This window comes from Polyodon spathula, chromosome 6, assembly GCF_017654505.1.
Source record: "Polyodon spathula isolate WHYD16114869_AA chromosome 6, ASM1765450v1, whole genome shotgun sequence".
In the NCBI taxonomy this organism is placed as follows: Eukaryota; Metazoa; Chordata; class Actinopteri; order Acipenseriformes; family Polyodontidae; genus Polyodon; species Polyodon spathula.
The window spans coordinates 51,772,528-51,794,104 of record NC_054539.1 but is presented as its reverse complement, the minus strand read 5'-3'; the positions used below and the strand labels follow the sequence as shown (position 1 = coordinate 51,794,104).

The 21,577-nt window shown below is 38.2% G+C and overlaps 1 protein-coding gene across 1 annotated transcript in view; it reads right to left on the bottom strand.

Moving 5' to 3' along the window:
* cep85l (centrosomal protein 85, like) overlaps positions 1–19,882 on the bottom strand; it is a 102,251-nt gene extending 82,369 nt beyond the window's left edge. Inside the window, exons 1-3 of the mRNA XM_041253845.1 lie at positions 17,519–19,882; positions 15,368–15,529; positions 207–982 (exon numbers count right to left, since the gene is read on the bottom strand). Of these exons, the coding sequence (XP_041109779.1) occupies positions 207–982; positions 15,368–15,529; positions 17,519–17,576 (996 nt within the window). The 5' untranslated portion in view covers positions 17,577–19,882. The remainder of the gene's footprint in view (positions 1–206; positions 983–15,367; positions 15,530–17,518) is intronic.
* Positions 19,883–21,577: the final 1,695 nt, after the last annotated feature.

Genomic DNA, 21,577 nt, shown 5'->3' with positions numbered 1-21,577 from the left:
TGTTGCAGCTTGCTAAAGGTGTCTATGTGATAATATACTGTAGACGTTTCCTTATTTTGTTACCAAGAAAAGCAAAACACAAAAACATCAATTTCAAACCCTAAAAATGTTTAACAGTATTCCATTTTGGTATCCAGAAGCATTTTTCTAATAGCAGCTAAGTCCACTAGGTGGCAGCATACTCATATTTCATTCAGCCCACTCACCTGCATCAGTTCAGCCTCTTGTCGGAGATTCTCTAGCTGTTGTTGCTGATGCTGCCAAGCAGTTAACCCACACAAGCCACCAGCAGGCCTGCTATAATCCACAGGATTAGCATGCATCTGCTCACTGAGCCATATTTCAGTCCTGACAGCTGGCTGGATCAGTGAATCACCCACAGCCTGGTGCCCCAAAGGCAGATAACTCTGTCCATAGGCCTCATGGTGAGTTATCACTGGCTTGCTTTCAGGTAAGGCACTAAAGGTCATGTCTAAGGCGTTCGGCTTGAAGGAAGGAGGAGCAGCAGTATTCGCGTCACCTTTGCTGCACATCTCATATTTGCACCTGGGTTCGGAGCCTGGGGACCGATTTTGATTGAGCTGCCGATCCTCCATCTTCAGGTGCTGCATCCTGTGGTGCAGGGGATCTATCCCAGTTAGCTTGTAGCTGTACAGTTTTGCACTGTCACCCGGCAACCCCTCCTTGTAGTCCTGCGATTCCCCTTTCAAATACGGCTCCCCCCCAGGGCTACTGTTCTCGGGCCTGTTGAGTTTGGTGAGAGAAGACCACCGCCTCATAGGCCTGGGGTCCTTCATGTCCGGGGGGGTGTCTGAGGAAAGCAATGTTCTGCAAGCGGGCAGAATCAGGCATGAGCACCAGTCACTCCCGGCCAGCGGGCTGCTGCTTTTGAACCTGGAGGTGGACGGCATCACATGGGCTGTGGGGATGGGTACTTGGGCCTTGATAGGCTTGAAGGACAAAGTGCTGGAACTTGAGTGGTCTGTGGAGAAGGATAAAACGTGCATAAATGCTATGAAATCTATATAGCCATTGGTAACATTTTAGACCCAATTAAAATGAAGAATCCCAGTGCAGTACATAAAATGGTTTTGTTCATTCTCTTCCTACAACCCTATAAAAACCTCTACAGACCAGCCGAGTCAAACACCAGGCTCTGAAGATATACTTGTCTCTGAAAAGTAGTCCACATTGCACAAGTACCTTCATTAAAAAGTGGTTTTAAAATTACTTTAAATGTATTATTCTTTTCTTATTCCTCGGTACAGCAAAACAATAAGAACTGATCACCATCTCCCACTTCTGCCCACAAAAGCAGACTCCCGCTATAGGCACACAGAGATCCTTACTGTAAAACACCTTTGTACATCTCTTGAGAGCCAAGAACTGGCCCAATTACGGCCAGAGCTCACAATGGCTCCTGAAATAATTCCCAGCTTCTACTGCAGTACTGTGAGTGTGTTTTGTGGAATCGATGTTTGCCCAAGAAGAAATGAAGCACTAGTAGTAAATAACTCACAAAATGTTTAACCAATGTCAAAATGCCAAATATAGATATCCTCTGTCATGGATATACTGTACAGTAGTATGTTTATACAGTAGGTGCATTGACGCAAAGTATTTTCCATGTAAACATCTAGTCTGAGACACATCTCATAGTAACAACACTCTCAGGGCTTTTCTGATTGGTCATACAGCCTCTAAAAAAAAATAAAATAAATAAATTACTTTTTTTTGTTTAATATTTAGGAAATGAACACCCTATGTCAAAATCCGAGGAGAGTTTAGTTTTCTGGGGATTTAACTACTAATGTGACCTGGTTCCTCACATTGTTTATCTGGCTGTCATAAAAAGCTTTTTGCGTGTGGCCTGGAATGTTACATCTTTTGTGCGGTGGTCATGTCTGAGAAGTTACAGCACACCTCATCATTAATTATGGACTAGGTTAGGATCATCGCCAAGGCTGGTGCGCTGTAGTAAGTGTTATGCATCAGTTTCATGTGGCTCTAAGCTGGGTGTATCATAGGATGCTACAGTTACTCATCAGCAGAAATGTGCTAAAAAGGCTTAAAATGGTATTATATAAGTCTCTATCTGGGGGATATCCATACTTGTCATGAAGGGAAAAAGAGACAGAGCAGAAAGGAGAAAGCTCTTCTGTTTCCGCTGCAAGGATGGGCGAGTAAGAAACAGAGCTGGTACAGTAACTGATTGCACACTATGACTGCGGAAGACATCAAACAAAGGAGATTTCTAATTCATAAATTTCATAAGATATGTCCACGGTGGTTGACACACAGGGTCCCCCTTGCACCGAGCTCCTTATCTGCTTGTTCTTTGGTCAAATAAAACATAATGAAAAAAATAATGCTTTTTCGCTTACTTTGATTATGCAGTGGTTTCCTTGTCGCCACTCTCCTGATCAGTGTGCGGATCCTTTTTGACCTCCTCTTATACAGATACGTTTGAAATAATCCACTGTAACTGCACGCCGACCACGTCACAAACATAAAACTACAGTACATACACAGTGTCCTACTCAAACACTTCAACACTCCAGGGTTATGTACTGTAGCAATCTTACTCTACTAAGGTTTGTGTGAGACGTCCATTAAACTGGGTTCCAAAGCAGTTATAGCAAGTCCTCAATACTACAAAGTCAGTCTTAATTGAATTAATGAACAGGCAGAATTAGGCAATACAGGCATAGTCTAGTTATGTCAAATTAACTAGTTTGTACCCACACCCACACCCAGGATGAAGTAAATGTCCAAGGTAAACTAAACTTAAGAGCACTTAGGAGAACACCTCTTTAGAGCACTACAATGCGGAATGTTTTGAGCTTGAAATTCCCTAAAGAGCTGTACAAACTCATCACCCTCATATTCCACCTTACAGCAGGATGCAAGAAAAAATGAAAAGGGTTTAACATGGATGATCTGACAGTTGGAGGTGGATTACAGTATCTCTGCTTGAATCAGTGTAAAGCTGCGGAACATTTGCACAAAACATATCAGACAACTGGAACAGTAATCACCCACTAGTATTTGAACACCCCGCAAAGACCACCTCGTATCTTCACCCTGCTGCTATCAAGAATTCTTAAGCTGCATTCACACTGGACGTGAGAGAAGTTGCCGAATGTCAAGCCACACCAGACATGACTTGGAAACGATCCAAATGACTGGAAATAAATACTTTACCCTGCCCATGCATTTCTATTTGACAGACTAGAGACAGCCATTACATAACAGGTCTTGTTTGATAAAAGGTTACCACCCTGACCTCTAGCAACTCTGTTGTAAAATAAAGGCTGGACTTGTAAAATCTATAGATCAGTTATTAACATCCCTATATATACACACAACAGTTTTACTGTTATCATATATTAGTAGTAATTGCACAGTTGTACTCATAGTATTTTTTTTTCTTCGTGGTACCAGTAGTAGTAGTAGTAGTCTGATTTGAAGCTCGGTACATCTCCAAATGTCAGCAGACAGCTGGACAAAAGTAGGACTGTTGAAATTATATTTTCAACATTATTTTATATATATATATATATATATATATATATATATATATATATATATATACATACACACACACACACACACACACACACACACACACACACACACACACACAACTTACTACAATCTAAATTGTGTTTCTTTACAAATTCCTTCATTGATACACAGTTTGTTTATAGACGTAACAGTTTCAATATTCAGGTTAATGGATTCAGTCAGATTTAAAATAAGTAGTAGTGCAGTAGCTTGAAAGGCAAATCCTCAACTAAGCTGTTCTCTACTGAAACCCAGTTTAAGTTCTTACACAACAAGCCTACATCTACGTTCCCGCTAATCACTCGCCACAAGCAAAACGTTTTCCCTGGCTCAACTATTTTTCACCAAGTTCGCTACGGTGGCGAAGGATTTGAAAAAATGTACTTGTTGAAAGTAATCGTGCTGGCAGTCTTACAAATGTGCTGGTAGAGGAATCAATACAGACCGTTTAGTTTGATTTCATTTGGCCCAGTGAAAGCCCTTTAGCTTGTTCACATAAAACATATGCCACAAACGTTGTGTTTGGCGGGAGGACAGAGGTTCTAATTAGAAACAGTCAGCGGATGGTGCTGCTTGTAAAAATTAAATAAAAAACAAAAAAAACATGGCATTCAAAACGGAAAAATTCTTGAAATTGTACAGACAAATGATCAGAATCATGTTCCGAAAGATGTAGCCCAAGGAATACCAAACATGTACACACAAGTAAAATATGACTGCAACAGTCACAGGCAGGTGAAGCTGTCATGGTTTCAAACATACCCTCAGTCCTGAAAGAACATTTTCACAGTCGGTAAGCCAGAAACATGCAGATTCAAAACCACAGTTGTTTACAAATCTCTTTATATTATATATATATATATATATATATATATATATATATATATATATATATATATATATATTATATATATGGATTCGAAAGAGGAATAATTTAATAAAATAATAAACATTTATTATTTTAAAAAGAAGGATTCGTCTCACTATGATATACTGAGTTTCAAATGTCAAAATCAGTGTAATATTACTGTCAGTAGTCCCAGGTAAAAGAACAGTAAAAAATATATATATATATATGTTTTTTTAAACACAGTAGTGGCTGTACAATCCTACTAATATTATTACTCACATTAGTACAAGCTTGTGTAACTAGAGCTGCAGTTGGTCAAGTAGGCATTAATATTAACATACACTAATAGCACTGTCCTGCTGTGGAAAAAAAAACCGCGTCAGTCAAATTAAAGTAAAGGACTATGCAGTACATGAACATCTCTGCAAACCTATTCAGAATTTAGGAAATCTGTAATGATGTTTTTTCATGAGGGCATTTACTAAATGGAAATTAGAGTTATAGTGCACTTTAAACATACCGTTTATGTGTATTGTAAAGGGTAGGGTCTGGCATTTAAATATCTATGCATTTTTAAATAAAATACATGACTTTTTGCCTTGTGAAACCTTATGTTTAAGTTTTTCCAGTGTGGATAAAAAAAATGTCACTTTAGCAACAGTGGCTAACTAAATGAAAGTCTTAGAGGGAATGTAGATCTTACTTTAAAACATGCTTGACTCCACACACAAATCAAACAGAAAAAGTATTGTACCTTTATAAAGCTATAAGCATTTATTTTTTTCTTAATGTACTGGTATGTGTTTTTTTTGGGAGGGATGTCAAAAAGGTTTAAAAGTCATTCCTGATGCACTGGCTCAAGCTCCTTGATTAGAAACAAAGTCATCTGGTTTTGATTTGCAAGGGAGAAAGGCACATTTATCCAGTGGTTAAAGAAAAGGGTTTATAAATAAATAAATAAATTCCTAAGGCATTGATAAATCTGTCAAACTATTCCAAAACCTGCAATTTTTATGTATTTAATTATAGTGAGCAATTTTAAGAAGTCCTGTTGAATACAACAAAGTTGTCAAGGATATCTAGAAGAACTTGTGCAAGAATGCTATATCTATATGCTATCTACATAAAATCACACTGGTCTGCCAAAAAAAAGCTTGACCAGGATTATTAGGTTTCCATTTTATTAAAGTGCATTTTCCTACACTGAAACAGGATGTAGCATAATGACCATTGAGAACACGTATAATTCAATTTGCCAGTCTACAGCAAATATTTCTCCTTTTTGTAAGGTCACACAGTAGCTGCAGAAATTAAAACATAAACTAACAGAAATTAAGCTCTAACAAAATATGTTTTTACTGAAGTGTTGGAGCCAAAACAGTTGGACCAGTTTAGAAAGCTCAAATGACAGAGACACAGTCCAGCTACATTACTGAAGAGTTTGTAAAGTTTGTCCAGAGTTCAGAAAACCTTTATACAGTACTCTACAAGTAAAACTATTTCAAGGTAGTGTTCATTTGCAGCTGCTCATTCCATCCACACTTATACTGTACAGTAGCTCTTAATGTAGCTGTGTTTGGTTTACAGTACGTACATATGGTTATGTCATCACAAACATTCTGGTAGAGCATCTTAAAGATATAGCGTTACACATCCCCACGTGCTGCTACAACTGTTTAAATAGTGTACCTTTTCTTTTCGTTGTTAGCATCCTGACAACCTTTTACACTTATAACTTTAAAGTCTGTTTTAAAGCTCTTTTGAAAATGTCAGCTTTAGTGCACGGATAGTGTAAGGATTATTGCCCACATTGTCAAGCAGGTAACACAGCAATAACGATCCATGATGTGGTACGAAACAGAAAAGTCAGAGCACTTGTTATGTTTTTTTTTGTTTTGTTTCAAACCACAGTGAACTAGAGCAGGGATGCTCCCCAAGAGTGAGTGTCAGGACCTTTCACATTCTAATCCATGACACATACAGTCAAGAGTATACAGCTGCAGAACGAAGGCTCCCACAGTGTAGCTTACACAGGGTAGTGCTGCGTGCACAGCTAGTAATTTACAGAGCGCTTCATTGACCCTCAGCACTGCTATCACGGGACCATAATACCCCACGAACCTTAGGTTTAGGGTTAGGTTAGGTTATTGCTATAAAATAAAATGTTTTAGTAACTAAATTTATCACCCTTATGGGATTGGGTTGTAGCATATAATGATGACATCTGTTACGAGTTGCGCACGCAGCACTACCCTCTGTGAGCTGCGCTGTGGGAGCCTTCGTTCTACAGCAATACCCCTCTTCTTACAGCAGCTGAACAGCTGAAGATCACAAGCAGGTTGCGATGAAGAAGATGCCTTTATTTAATAGTTAATTTGCCAGGATGCTGGATTACTCAACCAGATTTTTTTCACTACAATGTTTTTTATTTAGTGCCACTTTGAAAGATTATTTCAAAATATGAACTCAAGTTTGTACCAGCACTACTTTACAAAGTCAGATTCTACTCATGTAGTACTAAGCCAAAGCTGTGGGCTCCAATTTAAGGCATTATGCTGAAATCCGAGAAGGATATGGATTTTTATCTTTGCAAAGTGTTTTTTTTTTTTTTTTTTTTTTTTTTTTAAATACTGTATTTGGGCAGGATGTTTAATGATCTGAATTTTGCGATTCACTCTCTTGTGTCTGCGCTCTTAGATTCAAAGCTCTTGGGTCTGCGCTCTGACCTCTGTATTAAACATGCCATCATCCATATTAAAATAAACATACTGAAAATCAGAGAGTCAGATATACCATAAGAATATGATCCCCCCTCAGTTTAAAGCAACGTACCAGCCAAAAATGCATTTCAATGTATTAAAATAACATCAGGTCTCAACCCACTAGGTTTGTTCCAATATATCACTTTTATATCACAAACCAGCATATCACTTTTCTGCATTTATTCATATCTCCCATCTTGCAAGAGATTTACTCACTGCCTTAGAAAGTGGATTACAAAGAGGACCATTAAAAGCAGATTGACAAAATCATGGACCATTACTTCGCTCCCATTTTCATTTTATCTATCTATCTATCTATCTATCAAAATATGTTCTGACTACCCATTCCAGATATTTCAATGCTGTACATCTGCCCACTTACGCATTCTATTTCAAGAGGTCACATGAAGCAACAAGAGTCTGACTGCATGTGAGGCACTGGGGGAAAAAAAACGAGGAGTTATTGAGAAGGAAAACCAAAGCGTGAGGATTCTGGGAGTGAGTTCTTGTAAAATTACAAGGAAAATCACGTTTACCATAACCAATAAAAATTATGGGATTGTAATTCATGCGAAGTAAGATTCTCTGGAATTATTTTGATACATATGTACTGAAATTAGTTCAACATAACAGCAAAAAGAAGATTTGAATTTAAAGGATGCAACTTCATAATGAATACCCTGGAAGTACAGGGCATCACACAGCATGGATTCTGGTCTATGGCAAGAGACACCAAACAGAGACCAAATTTTCTTAGCCCGGATATGCAAACAAGTGCCGTCTTAATTTTCAAGGGATTTTTTGTGTGTGTGTGTGTGAAGAGTGGAAGCATTGCCAATTTTTCATTTGCATTTATATAACAAAACGCTGCTTTTCATTTTCTGAAGTTGAGATTCAAGAAGGCTTTGTGGTCCAGTGGGTAAAGAAAAGGGCTTTATACCAGAAGGTCCCCGGTTCTAATCCCTGCTCAGCCACTGACTAACTGTGACCCTGTGCAAGTCACTTAACCTCCTTGTGCTCTGTCCTTCAGATAAAACTGAGGTGCTATTGTAAGTTACTCTGCAGCAGTTGCTGATGCATAACCCACACCCTACTCTCTGTAAGTTGCTTTGGATAAAAGTGTCTGCTAAATGACTAATAATGAATAATAATTAATTAATTAAATAGTAAACCCTGATAACTACTTGCTGTGTTGACTTCTTGTCAGCAAGAGTCTAAGCTGCAAACTTACCCCAGAATCCCTTCCAAAAGCTACATCATATGTGTGCCATTCTAAAACTCATACTGGTGGTTTTGTAATAACAGATCAACCTTTAAGCATTCACCAAACATTATGTGTCAGAGCTTTTATATCTCTGCTATAATTAAAGTAATCCTTTAGGAAAAATCTTCAAGCCACAACCTCATACGCCTTCACGTTACATGGAATGGTTAGAAAAGTTTCAGTTGGAGAACAACCTAAAAAAAGTTTCAACTCGGAAATTGCCTTCTTACGATATAGCTGAATACAAAGAGTTGTCAAAGCCAGAACCTCAGATGTCAAACTGCTATTTTTAATAATCGGTTTTATAAAATGTCCAATTATTTTCCAATGAAAACTCAATTTATATACGTTACAATGCATGTGACCTGTTATGAGAAAACCCAGATAAAAAGTAAAGGAAGGAATTCACTTGTCCTGCAAGTTCCAATCATGGTATTAGGATGACCCTGTTGACGAGAGTTACTAAAATGATCAGGTGCTAGCAACATGAGCACTGAGGCTCCTTCTAATACTCTAGCCACACAAACAAAATAATGTGTCATCAACACGCACTGAAACCATGCGATTGCCATTAACGTCATCATTCACAATCAAGTGTTCACTACATGACGGCCATGTGAATAGGGTACAAGTTGGTTCTGAACTGACTTGAGAGGGACAGTATTAAAGCGGTTATCCAACATGTCAGTCCATAGATCTTTGATTGATTACTGAACAGGTGCAGGAAGACAGGTAACTATAGAGGGGTTTGTAAGGCTGGATTACTGAGATGATCACTTTAGTAACATATTTAAAACAGGGCATTTCTAAAAGCCACGATGAGAACAGGACAAGAGGAGAATCCTTTTGCCCTACTTTGTGGTGTGGTATTTAAAAACTCCTTCTCAGTCAGTGAATTATATTGGTTTTGGTCACAATATCCCAATGCAATCCAAGGGGAGCTTTGTTTCAGAGTACACTCTCAAAGTTCTTCTCCGTGCTTCAGCTCTGTTGAAATACAGTTACACTTATTTCCCATTCACAACTATTTTTTTTTTTAATGCACAAGTCATCATACATTTGGCAGACTACATTTAATTATTATTTCTTGATTTCTTTCCCTTGTCAACCTTCAGATACATAAATCATACAATTCAACAGCCAATTCCCACTAAGTTTTTTATTTTTTTTAATGAGTTGGTCACAGATGCACCTTTACATTCATTATTGATAGAATGCCAAGTAAAGCAACAAAGCACGATTATGCATTATTAATGCAATTACAAAAAAAAAAAAAAACACACACAGCTGGACTTCAAGATAGGCCCCCCTTTGAGTAGGGGTGGATAAATACACAATAGTAAAGGGACAACCCTGTCTGTCAAACAACACACCAGTCCATCAAAGCCTAGCAGAGCTGCTCAATCAATGCAAATAAGTCAAGCCCCATTGCTCTTTTATCCCTAAAAAAAGCATACATCTTGATCTAATGAAAAAGAAAGGACCATCCATGATTTGCCCCCTAATGGGGCTCCAAATTGCTGGTAAATTACCATCTGATTTGGGTAAACCTTTGAACCTGCTGGTAAAACCTTCAGAGTCCAAGGCTGGCAATCTACTTGGTGGCATATGCAAGCTGCTGAATATCATTACCCGGCCATTTTCCATTGCTCTGAAGTCAAAGAAACGGGTGCAAGCACTGTTCTCAGGAACTGCAAAACACCCACAGGCATTACAGAATCTGAAGGGTTAAACTGTGCTTTTGATTGAGGCTGTAGTAGTTGAAAGTGTGGCCTAACAACCGCATTTCACATATCCCTATATAAATGAATTACAATTAAATGCAGAGGTTTCTTTCATGGGAACTATACGGTAACAAGCTACTTATCACTTATGTTAAGTCTAAATCAATAACCACATTTCGCTGTGCTTTCTGTGTAAATAGCCCAGAAGCCTGAAGAATCCTATTCACCTCTCTTTAGCTGAATTCCCTGAATGTATTCTTGTCCCATTGGTCACACAGCTCACGTTACCTTCCAACATCTTCTACCTCCTGCACGGTAACATTACACTCAACTGCTTTCCTTATTCTGACCTTGATTGCGTAAACGTTTGCAAGAAACGACTGGTGCCATATGCAAAAATAAATCCAGCTTGTAACAAACAAAACTACTTGATCTCGGATGTTCAAATTTTAAATGAGTTTCCTACCCATGAACAGCAAGATGGAACTCATTTAGAATAAATCCACTATCATCCTACAAAGGAAACCATAAGTATGTATCCTCAGACAGCATTCCTTGTACAGCCAGTCATTACTTATAAAATTATTAAGGAGTGAGACTGAATATATGTTCACATTTAAATGTATTTAGGTTGTTACTGACCTCACTGAAAGAGTATTTCAAACATCTGAGCTAAACCAGGGGATCAAATATGCTGTTAGCATAAATATCTTGGCAATAACAGTGTGCTAAAAAATGTAATAAATTGTGTTTCTAAAGGCTGTTACACACCAGACCCAATGGGGCAAGCAAAACTGTGCAGCGATGCGACAAAATGAAAATAACCTATACTTCTGATAAGTATCTTTCACACCACAGGCGATGCAGGAGTGGCACCAGGGTGGCATTGGAGCAGCACGGGAGCGACGCAAAATAAATAGGATTGAATCCTGTTTTTTGCGATTTGTGTGTCAACTAGGGCACCGAGCAATCCGAGAGCAGCTTCAACGCACGTGGTCCAGCAGGGTGAAGAAGTATCCCAATGCAAATAATAATACCTGCCGTTGAAAAAATACCCAGAGCTTTGTGACAAAGGTCAGCACAATTGTAAAGATACAGATTTAAAAGACGATATATTGCAGTTCAAGGAACTGGATAAGACTGGTATGTATGATTTACTGCCATATGTGCTGAAATACCTTCAGAGAAGACACTCGTAATTATTAAATCATGTTGACGAATATGTACCAGTGTTGAAATTTTGTCAATAGCAATGTTGAAGAGTTGTATAGACCTGGCCGTTTTCAAACCTGTCACATCACCTCCCGAGTCACTTCTGGTGTGTATGGTCATGTCCATGCGAAAGTGTCTCATTGTCAATTTAAAAAAAATCGCATCACGTCCTGTGTGTGGAGAGCTTAACAACAGTTTTTCTTATGGTGAAGCATCACACTGAAAGTCGGCCTTGGCTGAGCCTGTATCTCTTTTTCATATGCTCCTCTGCCTATCGAGGACCAGGTTTCCCAGAGCATCTGAACAGCAGTGATCCGATACCCTGGCTGTACACCAGTCACACATTAGAGGACTGGATCAAACAAAGACCCGCATTTAAGAGTGTGAGACATTCAATGCAGTTTTTAAATTCCCCAAAGAGCCTTTGTTTTATTACACTGCGAGTGGAATTGGAAAACATCAGTCAGGAGCTGAACTGCGACCCAGATACGAGAGTCAACTCAGTAATTATTCAGGTGGGGGAAGAGCTCATTATCCACAGGGTTTTGATAATGCATCACTTACTATACTCTCAGGATGACCTACATAACCTCTCACCATCTGTGGCTTATAGTTTGTGAGGTTTTTCACAAACATAATTCTCCACACACAATGCCTGGCCAAAGACCATTCATCATGCATACCCATTTAGAAAATATTTTTTTAAAAATGTAATCTTATATATATTTTTACATCATGAATCAAAATACATATATATTTAAGTTACATAAAAATTAACTCAATAGTAAATAGACCCAAGGTAATACCATTGCTTTAATAAAGGACTAAATGACACAGATTTTACATCATGAATTAAAATAAATCTTTATTTAAGTTACATTATCTCAATGGTAGATAGACCTGAGAATCTCATTGTTTTCATAAAGGACTAAATAATGTCACTACCTAATTATTTATAGAACAATACAGTTGACATGGGATCGGTTTCGAGTGCCCCTTGTATTTTAGAATGGTAGTTGGTTAAAATACCTTCTCATATGGATATGGTTTAAAAATATTGGGAATCTAGCCATGTAATATATATATATATATATATATATATATATACACACACACACATATATTGTTAATCACATCAGAAAAAGAAAATGTCAGAACACAGAGTTTAAGATGATAACTCTAAATTGCTGATTAGATCAACTTCATCTTTAAACAAAATAAAACCAAAACACTACTGTGATTAATTGCCTGAATAGTTGTTTTTTTTGGTTCGCGTATATATTTTGCAGCAAGCTTCCCTGATATCATGGCAATATACTGCAACACTGTACATATTTTAGTATCTAGGCGTCATCTCCGGTCCATTACTTAATTACAGAAAACTAAGTGAAGCAAGACATATATGGCAGCACTACAGATTGAGTGAATTCATGGGAGGATGCTAATGAATCATTGCAAGGCCTGTAAATCCCTCACAAACAGCATTAGTTAAAGCATTAGAGGCTACCCAATCCCATGATGAAGTCTCACTGATACATGGGTAAGAGCTGACATCACCAAGCACAGCTCCAACATGCATATTGTTTTGCAGAACTGGCGTAACTCATTTCCCTCAGTCACTGTTTTCAAGTAAGATATAGGCAATATAGTAATTAATATTCCAAATATTTGTAAAGTAAAAAAGTACAGGTTATAGCAATCAATATCTTCTAGGATATTAGAGCTACTCTATGTAGCTTTATTCAATGCAAGCAAAATTAATTATGGAGAATACAATCTGATTTTCCCCTTTATAGACGGAAAAAAGCTTCTGTTTTATATACAGTACTGTTAGCTGCTAGTGCTGCATAACAAATAGCCATCTGTTATATTTGCCAGATATCTGATTCACGAAAGTTCTCAAAAGCTATCACTGTGAACCAATGACTGCCTATGTCAGGATGTTAGTTATTAAAAGTTGCTCCCCATCAACATTTCCTATCAGTATTACCAGGTAACCAAGAACTATACGAAATGGCTCCTGTGATGAGGCTGCATTTACGGACATGTCTACCTGAACAGTAACTTCATGGTTTAATTAAATCACTGAAACAAAGCATGCTGAACTATCAATGTCAGATAACCCTGTCATGTAGTGCACTGGGGAGTCCTCTGTACAGTTTCTTAGTATAATTAAAATGTGGTTTAGAAGAATCCCACCAGCACAGTGATTCATAATGAATGTCAGGACAAGAGTGTTACACAATCACGAAGACTGGTGATGCAAGCCTTTAAAAACTAGTTCAAACCGCTACTGCCCTGTCATACTGTATGCAGTTGTCAGCAGAAACCAATTGAAAAGGAGAGGCTTTGTCTCCAGCATTCAAAATAAAAGACACAACACAAACTCTCAATGTATCAAAACGCTAGCCAGGTTCTCAAAGAAACTAAAAAGAAAACACTCTTTGATGCCATAATGACAAACCACAAAGTCTCTGAAGCTGTTGACACTGATGCGGACTGGACTAAGAGAAACAGATGTATTTGGTTAACAGTCTTGCTGAAATTCAAGAGATAAGCATATGTTTTACTGTTACTTGACCCACAATTTTAAGGGTTAAAAGCGACAGGCCTTCTATTAATAGAACTTGGCAAGCACTAAAGAAGAACAGCTTTTCAGAGCTCTCATTTTTCAAGGTCATGTGCAGAATATTGATTTTCTGTTCACTGATGTAAACTATGCAAATAAATCATATACAAAGTAAAATGTGCACTTTTCAAATTTAGTCATAGCCAATTATTTTTGTTATTTACTCCCAATTTGAAACGTCCAATTATTATTTAGACTCAGCTCACCACTACCACCCCTGCGCTGATTCAGGAGGGCGAAGACAAACAAACGCTGTCCTCCGAAGCGTGTGCCGTCAGCCGACCGCTTCTTTACAGGCTGCAGACTCACCGCGCAGCCACCTCAGAGCTACAACGTCAGAGGACAACGGAGACCTGGGCAGCTAACAGGCAAGCCCCCAGGTGCCCGGCCAGACCACAGGGGTCGCTGGTGTGCGGTGAGCTGAGGACACCCTGGCCAACCTAAACCTTGGAAGTAAACAAGACAAAAATACAAAAAAACAGTTGCCTGTTTGCTCCTCTTGAACCAAAACCTTCAAAAGATGAAAATGAAGACCTATTGAACGGTAGCCTAATCCTCTGAAGTAGGAATCTGCCCTGTGGGCCTGACTTAAACAAAAGGTTAATGTGCACTATTTAAACATAGACTCACAGCTGTACTTTGATGTTGTTTTGTTCAGTAAGACGGCTTCTTTTTGTTCTCTGCAAATAGGATTTTCACATGGACGGATAGTGTTAAAATAACATCAACTGAGAAAATAAATTAAAACTACCAGTTCAGCTTGTACTGAGGGTTTGTTTGAAAATAGTGATATATAATTACAGTTTCATGAGAAGATACTCGCTAGCCACACCAAAGCACAGGAAAGATATTTTTGTATCTGGGCTATTATTTCAAAAAATGGAAGATTTACTGTATGTATGTTGTCCCAGACCCACTTGCAGTAATATGTTTGTCTCAATGTACTTATTTAACCTTTTTTAATGACATCTGAAGTAGTTAATTATTAGGATTTAATTGTTTCTCTACAGTTCTCTCTCGTTTAAGCTAACTTCATTGACTATTTCCTCAGAAACCAGCTGCATATGCAGGTCTAAAAACTCACTGCATCGCATGGATCTGCTGTACAAATCCATGACCACAGTAATGGACATGCTTATTTAGAATCAACAACAGCAGCTGTTCACCCAATACTGTGGGAACCAGGGTCACTAACCTTCAGGCACCAAAAAGGTACAAGGCAAAACTAGAGTGGGGTGACATCTCCATACACACATGTATTTGTTTTTGACAAATAATGACATATGGAACCTAAGCCTATCATTGCTAATGGCCAGTATAAAGACAAAGTAGGATTCTGCTGGGATGAAAGGCTCTCACCATCTACGCTGTCAGAGCAGGACATGCCTATCCCTGTGTCCACGCTGTCAGAGGTTGCGCTGAGACATCTCCCAGGGTTACTGGTGCTGCTTGAGGAGGAGGCTGCTGCCTGCCACATTGACTCGGCACCAGGTAACCATCCTGTTGAAGGTATATCAGCACCTGTTGGCAAACCAGGGGCACAGGACATTACATTAGCATCAATAGATGTCAACAAGGTGTGCACTCTGTAAATGGGCATTGCATTAATATATGCCTACATGTGCCAATAATGTGGATAGTGGAGATGTACTATTTCAAAACTGCTTTGCTTTTCTTTCTCACTGACAGTTACACTTGTACAATTCTGTAACGATTTTGAAAAATCACCTAAGAAATAAATATATATATAAATAAATTTTGGACAGATCAACAGGGTTACAAATGGCAGTTGAAAGAAAAAGCTGGCAACTCAGACTGCTAAATTACCCCCAGACCAATCTGTATAACAGTTACATACATATACAGTGCATGCATGCAAACTGTTCTCTAATCAAACATTTTCATGGAGACCAGTGTTTGAGAGGAGAGTGGGAGGTCCTGTATTGGATAAGAACCAGTGTCAGGGTGACAGTTTTTTGATGGGCAGCAGATCTAGCAGGGATTAAACAAGGTCACAACTGAAATGTATTTCACATTTTTGTCCTGTTCCTCTCACACTAGTGATAAACTGTAAATACAGAACACACATGGGACTTGTTTCCTCACTTGTCCAAAATGAGGAAGGGTTATCATCCTTATACTGTATTTCTATATTGTTTATGGAATTAAGCCCACTTCCATTGTAATATATTGACAAATATTAAAACAATATACATTAAAAACAAGTTAACTAAAAACACTATTACCTGTAAAATTCAACACCACTCCTGTAAATGATCTTATTGCTTCACAACTTGTGCACCAATTTGATATACCTGCAAGTATATGTTGCTGGTATTCTAACATTTCAAATACAGCAGCTGAATCCACAGGGGTGGTAAAACAAACTGGCCATCATCTTAAACACTTTTTCCTGGAAGCTGGTTTGTTACAGTGTTGCCCCAATATTCAGATTATCAGGGATTCAAAAAACATTTGTACTAGTATGTTTTTGTAGCACACATTTCCATGGAATCAAAAGCAAATAAAATTTACATAAGCAACACTTAACTTCAAATACCATGCTGAACAACACGCCTGTTGGGCGCCAGTCTTACCGCCTAGGTAGGATTTATAATTATAAAGCAAATACTGTATTCAACACAAGCAGAGTCTGTGTGATGTGGATACATGCAAGCATGCACGCATACAGAAGACACCCCCATACCCTCCCTTTTTTTCGAACGGATTAACATCGGATACGATTTTAAAATTTTCCAGGTCCGGGCCACTGTGTGCATCATTAAGACTTTAAATTCGCCTCCGGGAATCCTTTAGCTTACAATGTTCAGAAAAGTAAATTCACCTATAAGAGTAGGCTAGTCAGAAATCTCTTATCTCTATTGACAGACAAGCACTACAATATTCAAGACAAAGAGCACGCGCTATATGGATTGCTGGAACCAATCCAGGCTGTTATATAAAATAAGCAGATAATTCCTACTGGACAAACCTCATTGAACATGTTATCGATTGTGTCTGAGCAAACTCGTTTTTATATAACCTTTTACATTTTTTTAATCATGCTGGGGTTAAACACAGCATCTTTAAAACGAGCTCCTGCAGGCTGCCGCAGCGGGTCAGATTGCTTTAAAAGAGCTAAAAGCTTCCTGATAAAGAATAAAGTAACACACACAAGTTAAAAAAATATTAATCAATTTAGGGATTCAGAATACATTTTTAAAATGCTTCTGAACACAACGCCCTCTCTCTAAAATATTGAACAACTAGTTAGTACTATGTATTAGTAGTAGTTATTACAACTATCGAATGTCTTATTCGGTACCAATTTAACATGTATTACGTGACTCAAAACACCAACTCTGGCCTGATGATGAACTTAAAAACTTTTATAATAAACTGCTGTATCGGCTGAAACAAACACGATTGCAATTACACGTGCTACATAAAACATCTTGCGGTAATCGCATTAAACCGTAAAAACAAGTAACTCTGAGAGATTGCACCTACCTATTTTATAATTATTATTAAACCCGTCTCCATAATCCGAACCCAGTCTCCCCCACATTGCAGTTTGACTCCTTCCCAGGTTGTTTCGATTCCGACAATGCTGTATTCCAAGGGGTATTTCCAACACAGTATCAAAAACGGTAACCCCCAAAGGGGAAAAATCTATGTAAAGCCCATATTACAGTGGCTGATTCGTGGATCAATTTCCCGAGAGTACAGCTGAATCTTTAGAGGTTTTTTGTTTTTGTTTTTTTTAAATAATAAATTGATTAATCGGCTCCACATCAGTCCAAAATCTAGGTACAACTAATTAGACAAGCTGACTACAGCACATAGTTGAGGACGTGATCTCACAATCTGAGCCCTCAACTCGTACAACTATCGCTGAAAATCTAATTGCAGCCCAGTCTCCTCCCACACACTGCTGTGTAAGGCGTTACAGATTATACACTCCAGCAGCAGCACTCAGAAAACCACCACTGTGAGTGACCCAACCAACAGGAAACCAAAAAAAAAAAAACAGATTCCAACTTGCACGATGTATAATTTCACTCCAACTGCGTTAGTTTAAGTGCAGACAGGGATGTCATGATATAAAATTCTCTCGGCGATTATTCTGTGGGGTATTATCACAATTGCGATACAGCATGATATTTTTTAAGAAGAACTATCAAAAGAGTTCTTACAGATTTAAAATGTTAACTGTTTATTAAACTACAACGTGTTTTACAACATTATAAACCAAATTGAAAAAAAAATGTAGAAAACACTCAATATTTTAAAGATCTAGAAAACATAGGTAGTAAACTATAAAGTGCCATTTCATCAATATTAAACCTGATTAGTTTGATTTTAAGGATGTCAACAGTGTTTTACTCCGAAATCAAATAGCGACACTACTGGGTACTTGGGTTTAACGCATTTCTAAATCATAATATAGCTTGTCATAGTTTACGAGACCGAGGACTTTTCATAATACAAGGATACCCTTGAAATGCCAATGTTAAAAACGAGATTTTTATTATTTATTTAAATGGTGTTTGTCGCTGCTGTACAGACGTTCGATGTCGTTGTCCGTTTAGTTTCTCCGAGATACGAATGCACCTTTTTTTTTTTAACGTATTCTCATTTTGTTGATCCAAAACTAGACATTTTGTGTTTGAATTGAAAGCGATGGTCTCGAGGAATCCAATGGGCAAGTACATTTTCCTCTAGGAATTATCACTTCTTGACGTCACTACTGTGGTAATATCACTTTTTATCGAATGGCTCAGGATGCAAATATAACCTTCATCCAAGTATTTATACAGAGAGAGAATGTTAAACGCATTCGGATTGTTATACACGCAATTGGTTTTACTTGACTGTTTTTAATAAACGTAAGTGTTCCTTACGGATGTTATGTCTTTATAAAGGTGCTTGGCGGTGATCTCGTAAACGCGTGAACAAATTCGTCTTGTTGCTGCTCGAAAGATCAGCTCGACGTAAATTTACAAATCGGACCTCCCTCTCCAATAACCTGGCCATCGTCATTTTCCTAAAAACTGATAACTGATTGCAGCTGTACGTCTCTCTCGCTATCCTCCATATTTGTTGCGCGCTTCTCTTGATTTTTGTGGCTATAAAACCCAGTGAAAGGTTAATTATCGCCATCTACTGGATGTTCTTATAGTTTTTTCCTGCATTCTGTCCAGTTGATGCGTCTCAGTGGGCAAAATAATAAATACAAATAAATAAAATTACCGCGATAATTAAAACTACCGACTATAGAATAATCGTTAGAATTTATATCGCGATTGTCTTTTTATCGTCATATCTTAACACCTCTACCCCCCGTCCCCCCCCGTTTACGAAGCAAAGGGCCTAGCTCATCAGATAATTCAAGCATTGCAACAGTAACACTCCCCTGTTTACACAACAGATTCCTATTCTTTCAGGAAAGAAGTGCTTTATGTCTCAGATTACGGACACTTTTCTGTTTAGTTTGGTGGTGGCCCTGTAAGAAATGCTGGCAACAACATCATGCAGCACATAATAATAGTTTCCCTTTTCAGCTTATGTCTCAGCAACATTGTCCATTCTTCTATCAATTATTCAACAATCAAAGTGCTGTTATGATTTTTATATTCAATTTCTGACTTGTCATTTGGAGGTGATGTTTTTGTTTTTAGAAGTACATTGTTTTATGTCTAGCATTGGACACTGTACAGATTTAATGGACCAATTACGGAGCTGGTGCACTCTGAGCAAATATTGCTTGAGTAATCAAAGTAAATATTAGTTTGTGATGTGAAATGAAAGCAGGCAGACATGCACGCGTGTGTACAGACCAGTAAAGTCATCTCCACAAATTTCCTTCCTGTCTATTACACTAGAGAAAAAAAACACTAATTGCATAACTACACAGACACACACACATATATATATATATATATATATATATATATATATATATATATATATATATATATATATATATATATATATATATATATATATATATATATTACGCAAATACCATCCCAGCATGCTTAGAGTAATGTATAAAAATGCTGGACAGGCCTAGTTGCCTATAATTATGACTAGCATGGCTGCAAGAGGAGACCTCAGTGACTTAGAAAGAGGGGTGATTGTTGAGGCGCGTTTGGCAGGAGCTTCAGTGACCAAGACAGCTCAACTTCCTGATGTTTTACGAGCAACGGTGTCTAAGGTGGTGTTGGCATGGAACTCCGAGGGAAAGACATCATCAGCAAAGGGCAACAGTGGGCGGAAGCGCATACTCCAGGATCGTGATATCCATGCATTAATTCAAAGTGCAAGGCAAAACAGGCGAGCAACTGCAGATCAATTGACTGCAAATTTCAACCTGGGGCGCGAGCAGCCAGTTCATCAGAAACGGTCCGTCGAGAACTCCACTGAGCAGGATACCATAGTCTGGTTGCAGTGTACAAACCGCTCATCACACCTGGCAATGCACGTTTGTGAGTCCAGTGGTGCAAAGAGCACAGGCAATGGACTACCGAGCAGTGGAGAAATGTGATATGGTCAGATGAATCATCCTTCACCATGTTCTCGACAAATGGACGAATGCACGTGTGGCGCCAACCTAAAGAACTCTACAGCCCTGAGTGCTTGGTTCCAACATTGAAGGGTTCTGGTGGTTCCGTAATGTTGTGGGGCGCATTTTCCTGGCAAGGTTTGGGTACACTCATACCCTTAGAAGGCAAGGTCAATGCTAATCGCTACTTAATGGTACTGAGTGATCATTTTCACCCCATGTTGCAGCATTTCTTTCCTTCCAGAAGGGGGTGTCTTCCAGGATGACAATGCCCCATCCACAGAGCACATGTGGTCATCCAGTAGTTTGATAAGCATGACACTGATGTTATTCATATGTCATTGCCTTCTTAGTCACCAGATCTGAACCCAATTGAGCATTTATGGGATATTCTGGAACAATGCCTGAGACAGCGTTTTCCACCTCCATCAACCAGGCATGAGTTGATTAACTTTCTCGTGGAAGAATGGTGCCTCATCCCTCCTGCAGATTCTATTCCACGGGGCATACAGGCCATACTGGCCACACGTGGTGGCCCAACACCCTATTAAGTGACACTACATTGGTGTTTCCATTGTTGTGTATACATAAAGTTCCACATATTATATATATATATATATATATATATATATATATATATATATATATATATATATATATATATATTATATATCTATATATATATTCTGAATTTCTCAAGATAAAAAGAACTTCTTCTGAATTTCTCAAAAAAAAAGAAAGTTACAAGTAATAGGTCTACAATTATTTATTTCAGCAATTTTTTAGCAAAACTCCAGAAATGCCAATTCCAAAGTATTCATACCTTGACAAGGAAAATTAAATTAATAGCTAGCTGTGGCACTTTTAGGAATAACAGCCTCTTAAATGATTAGCATATTTGTCAATAAGCTTTTAAACGACTACAAATCGCACTGGGGGGGATTCCCGTTTAGCGAAACTGTAGCGTGTCTGTCTTTAGTGTCGAGGGTCGTCAGTTCAAA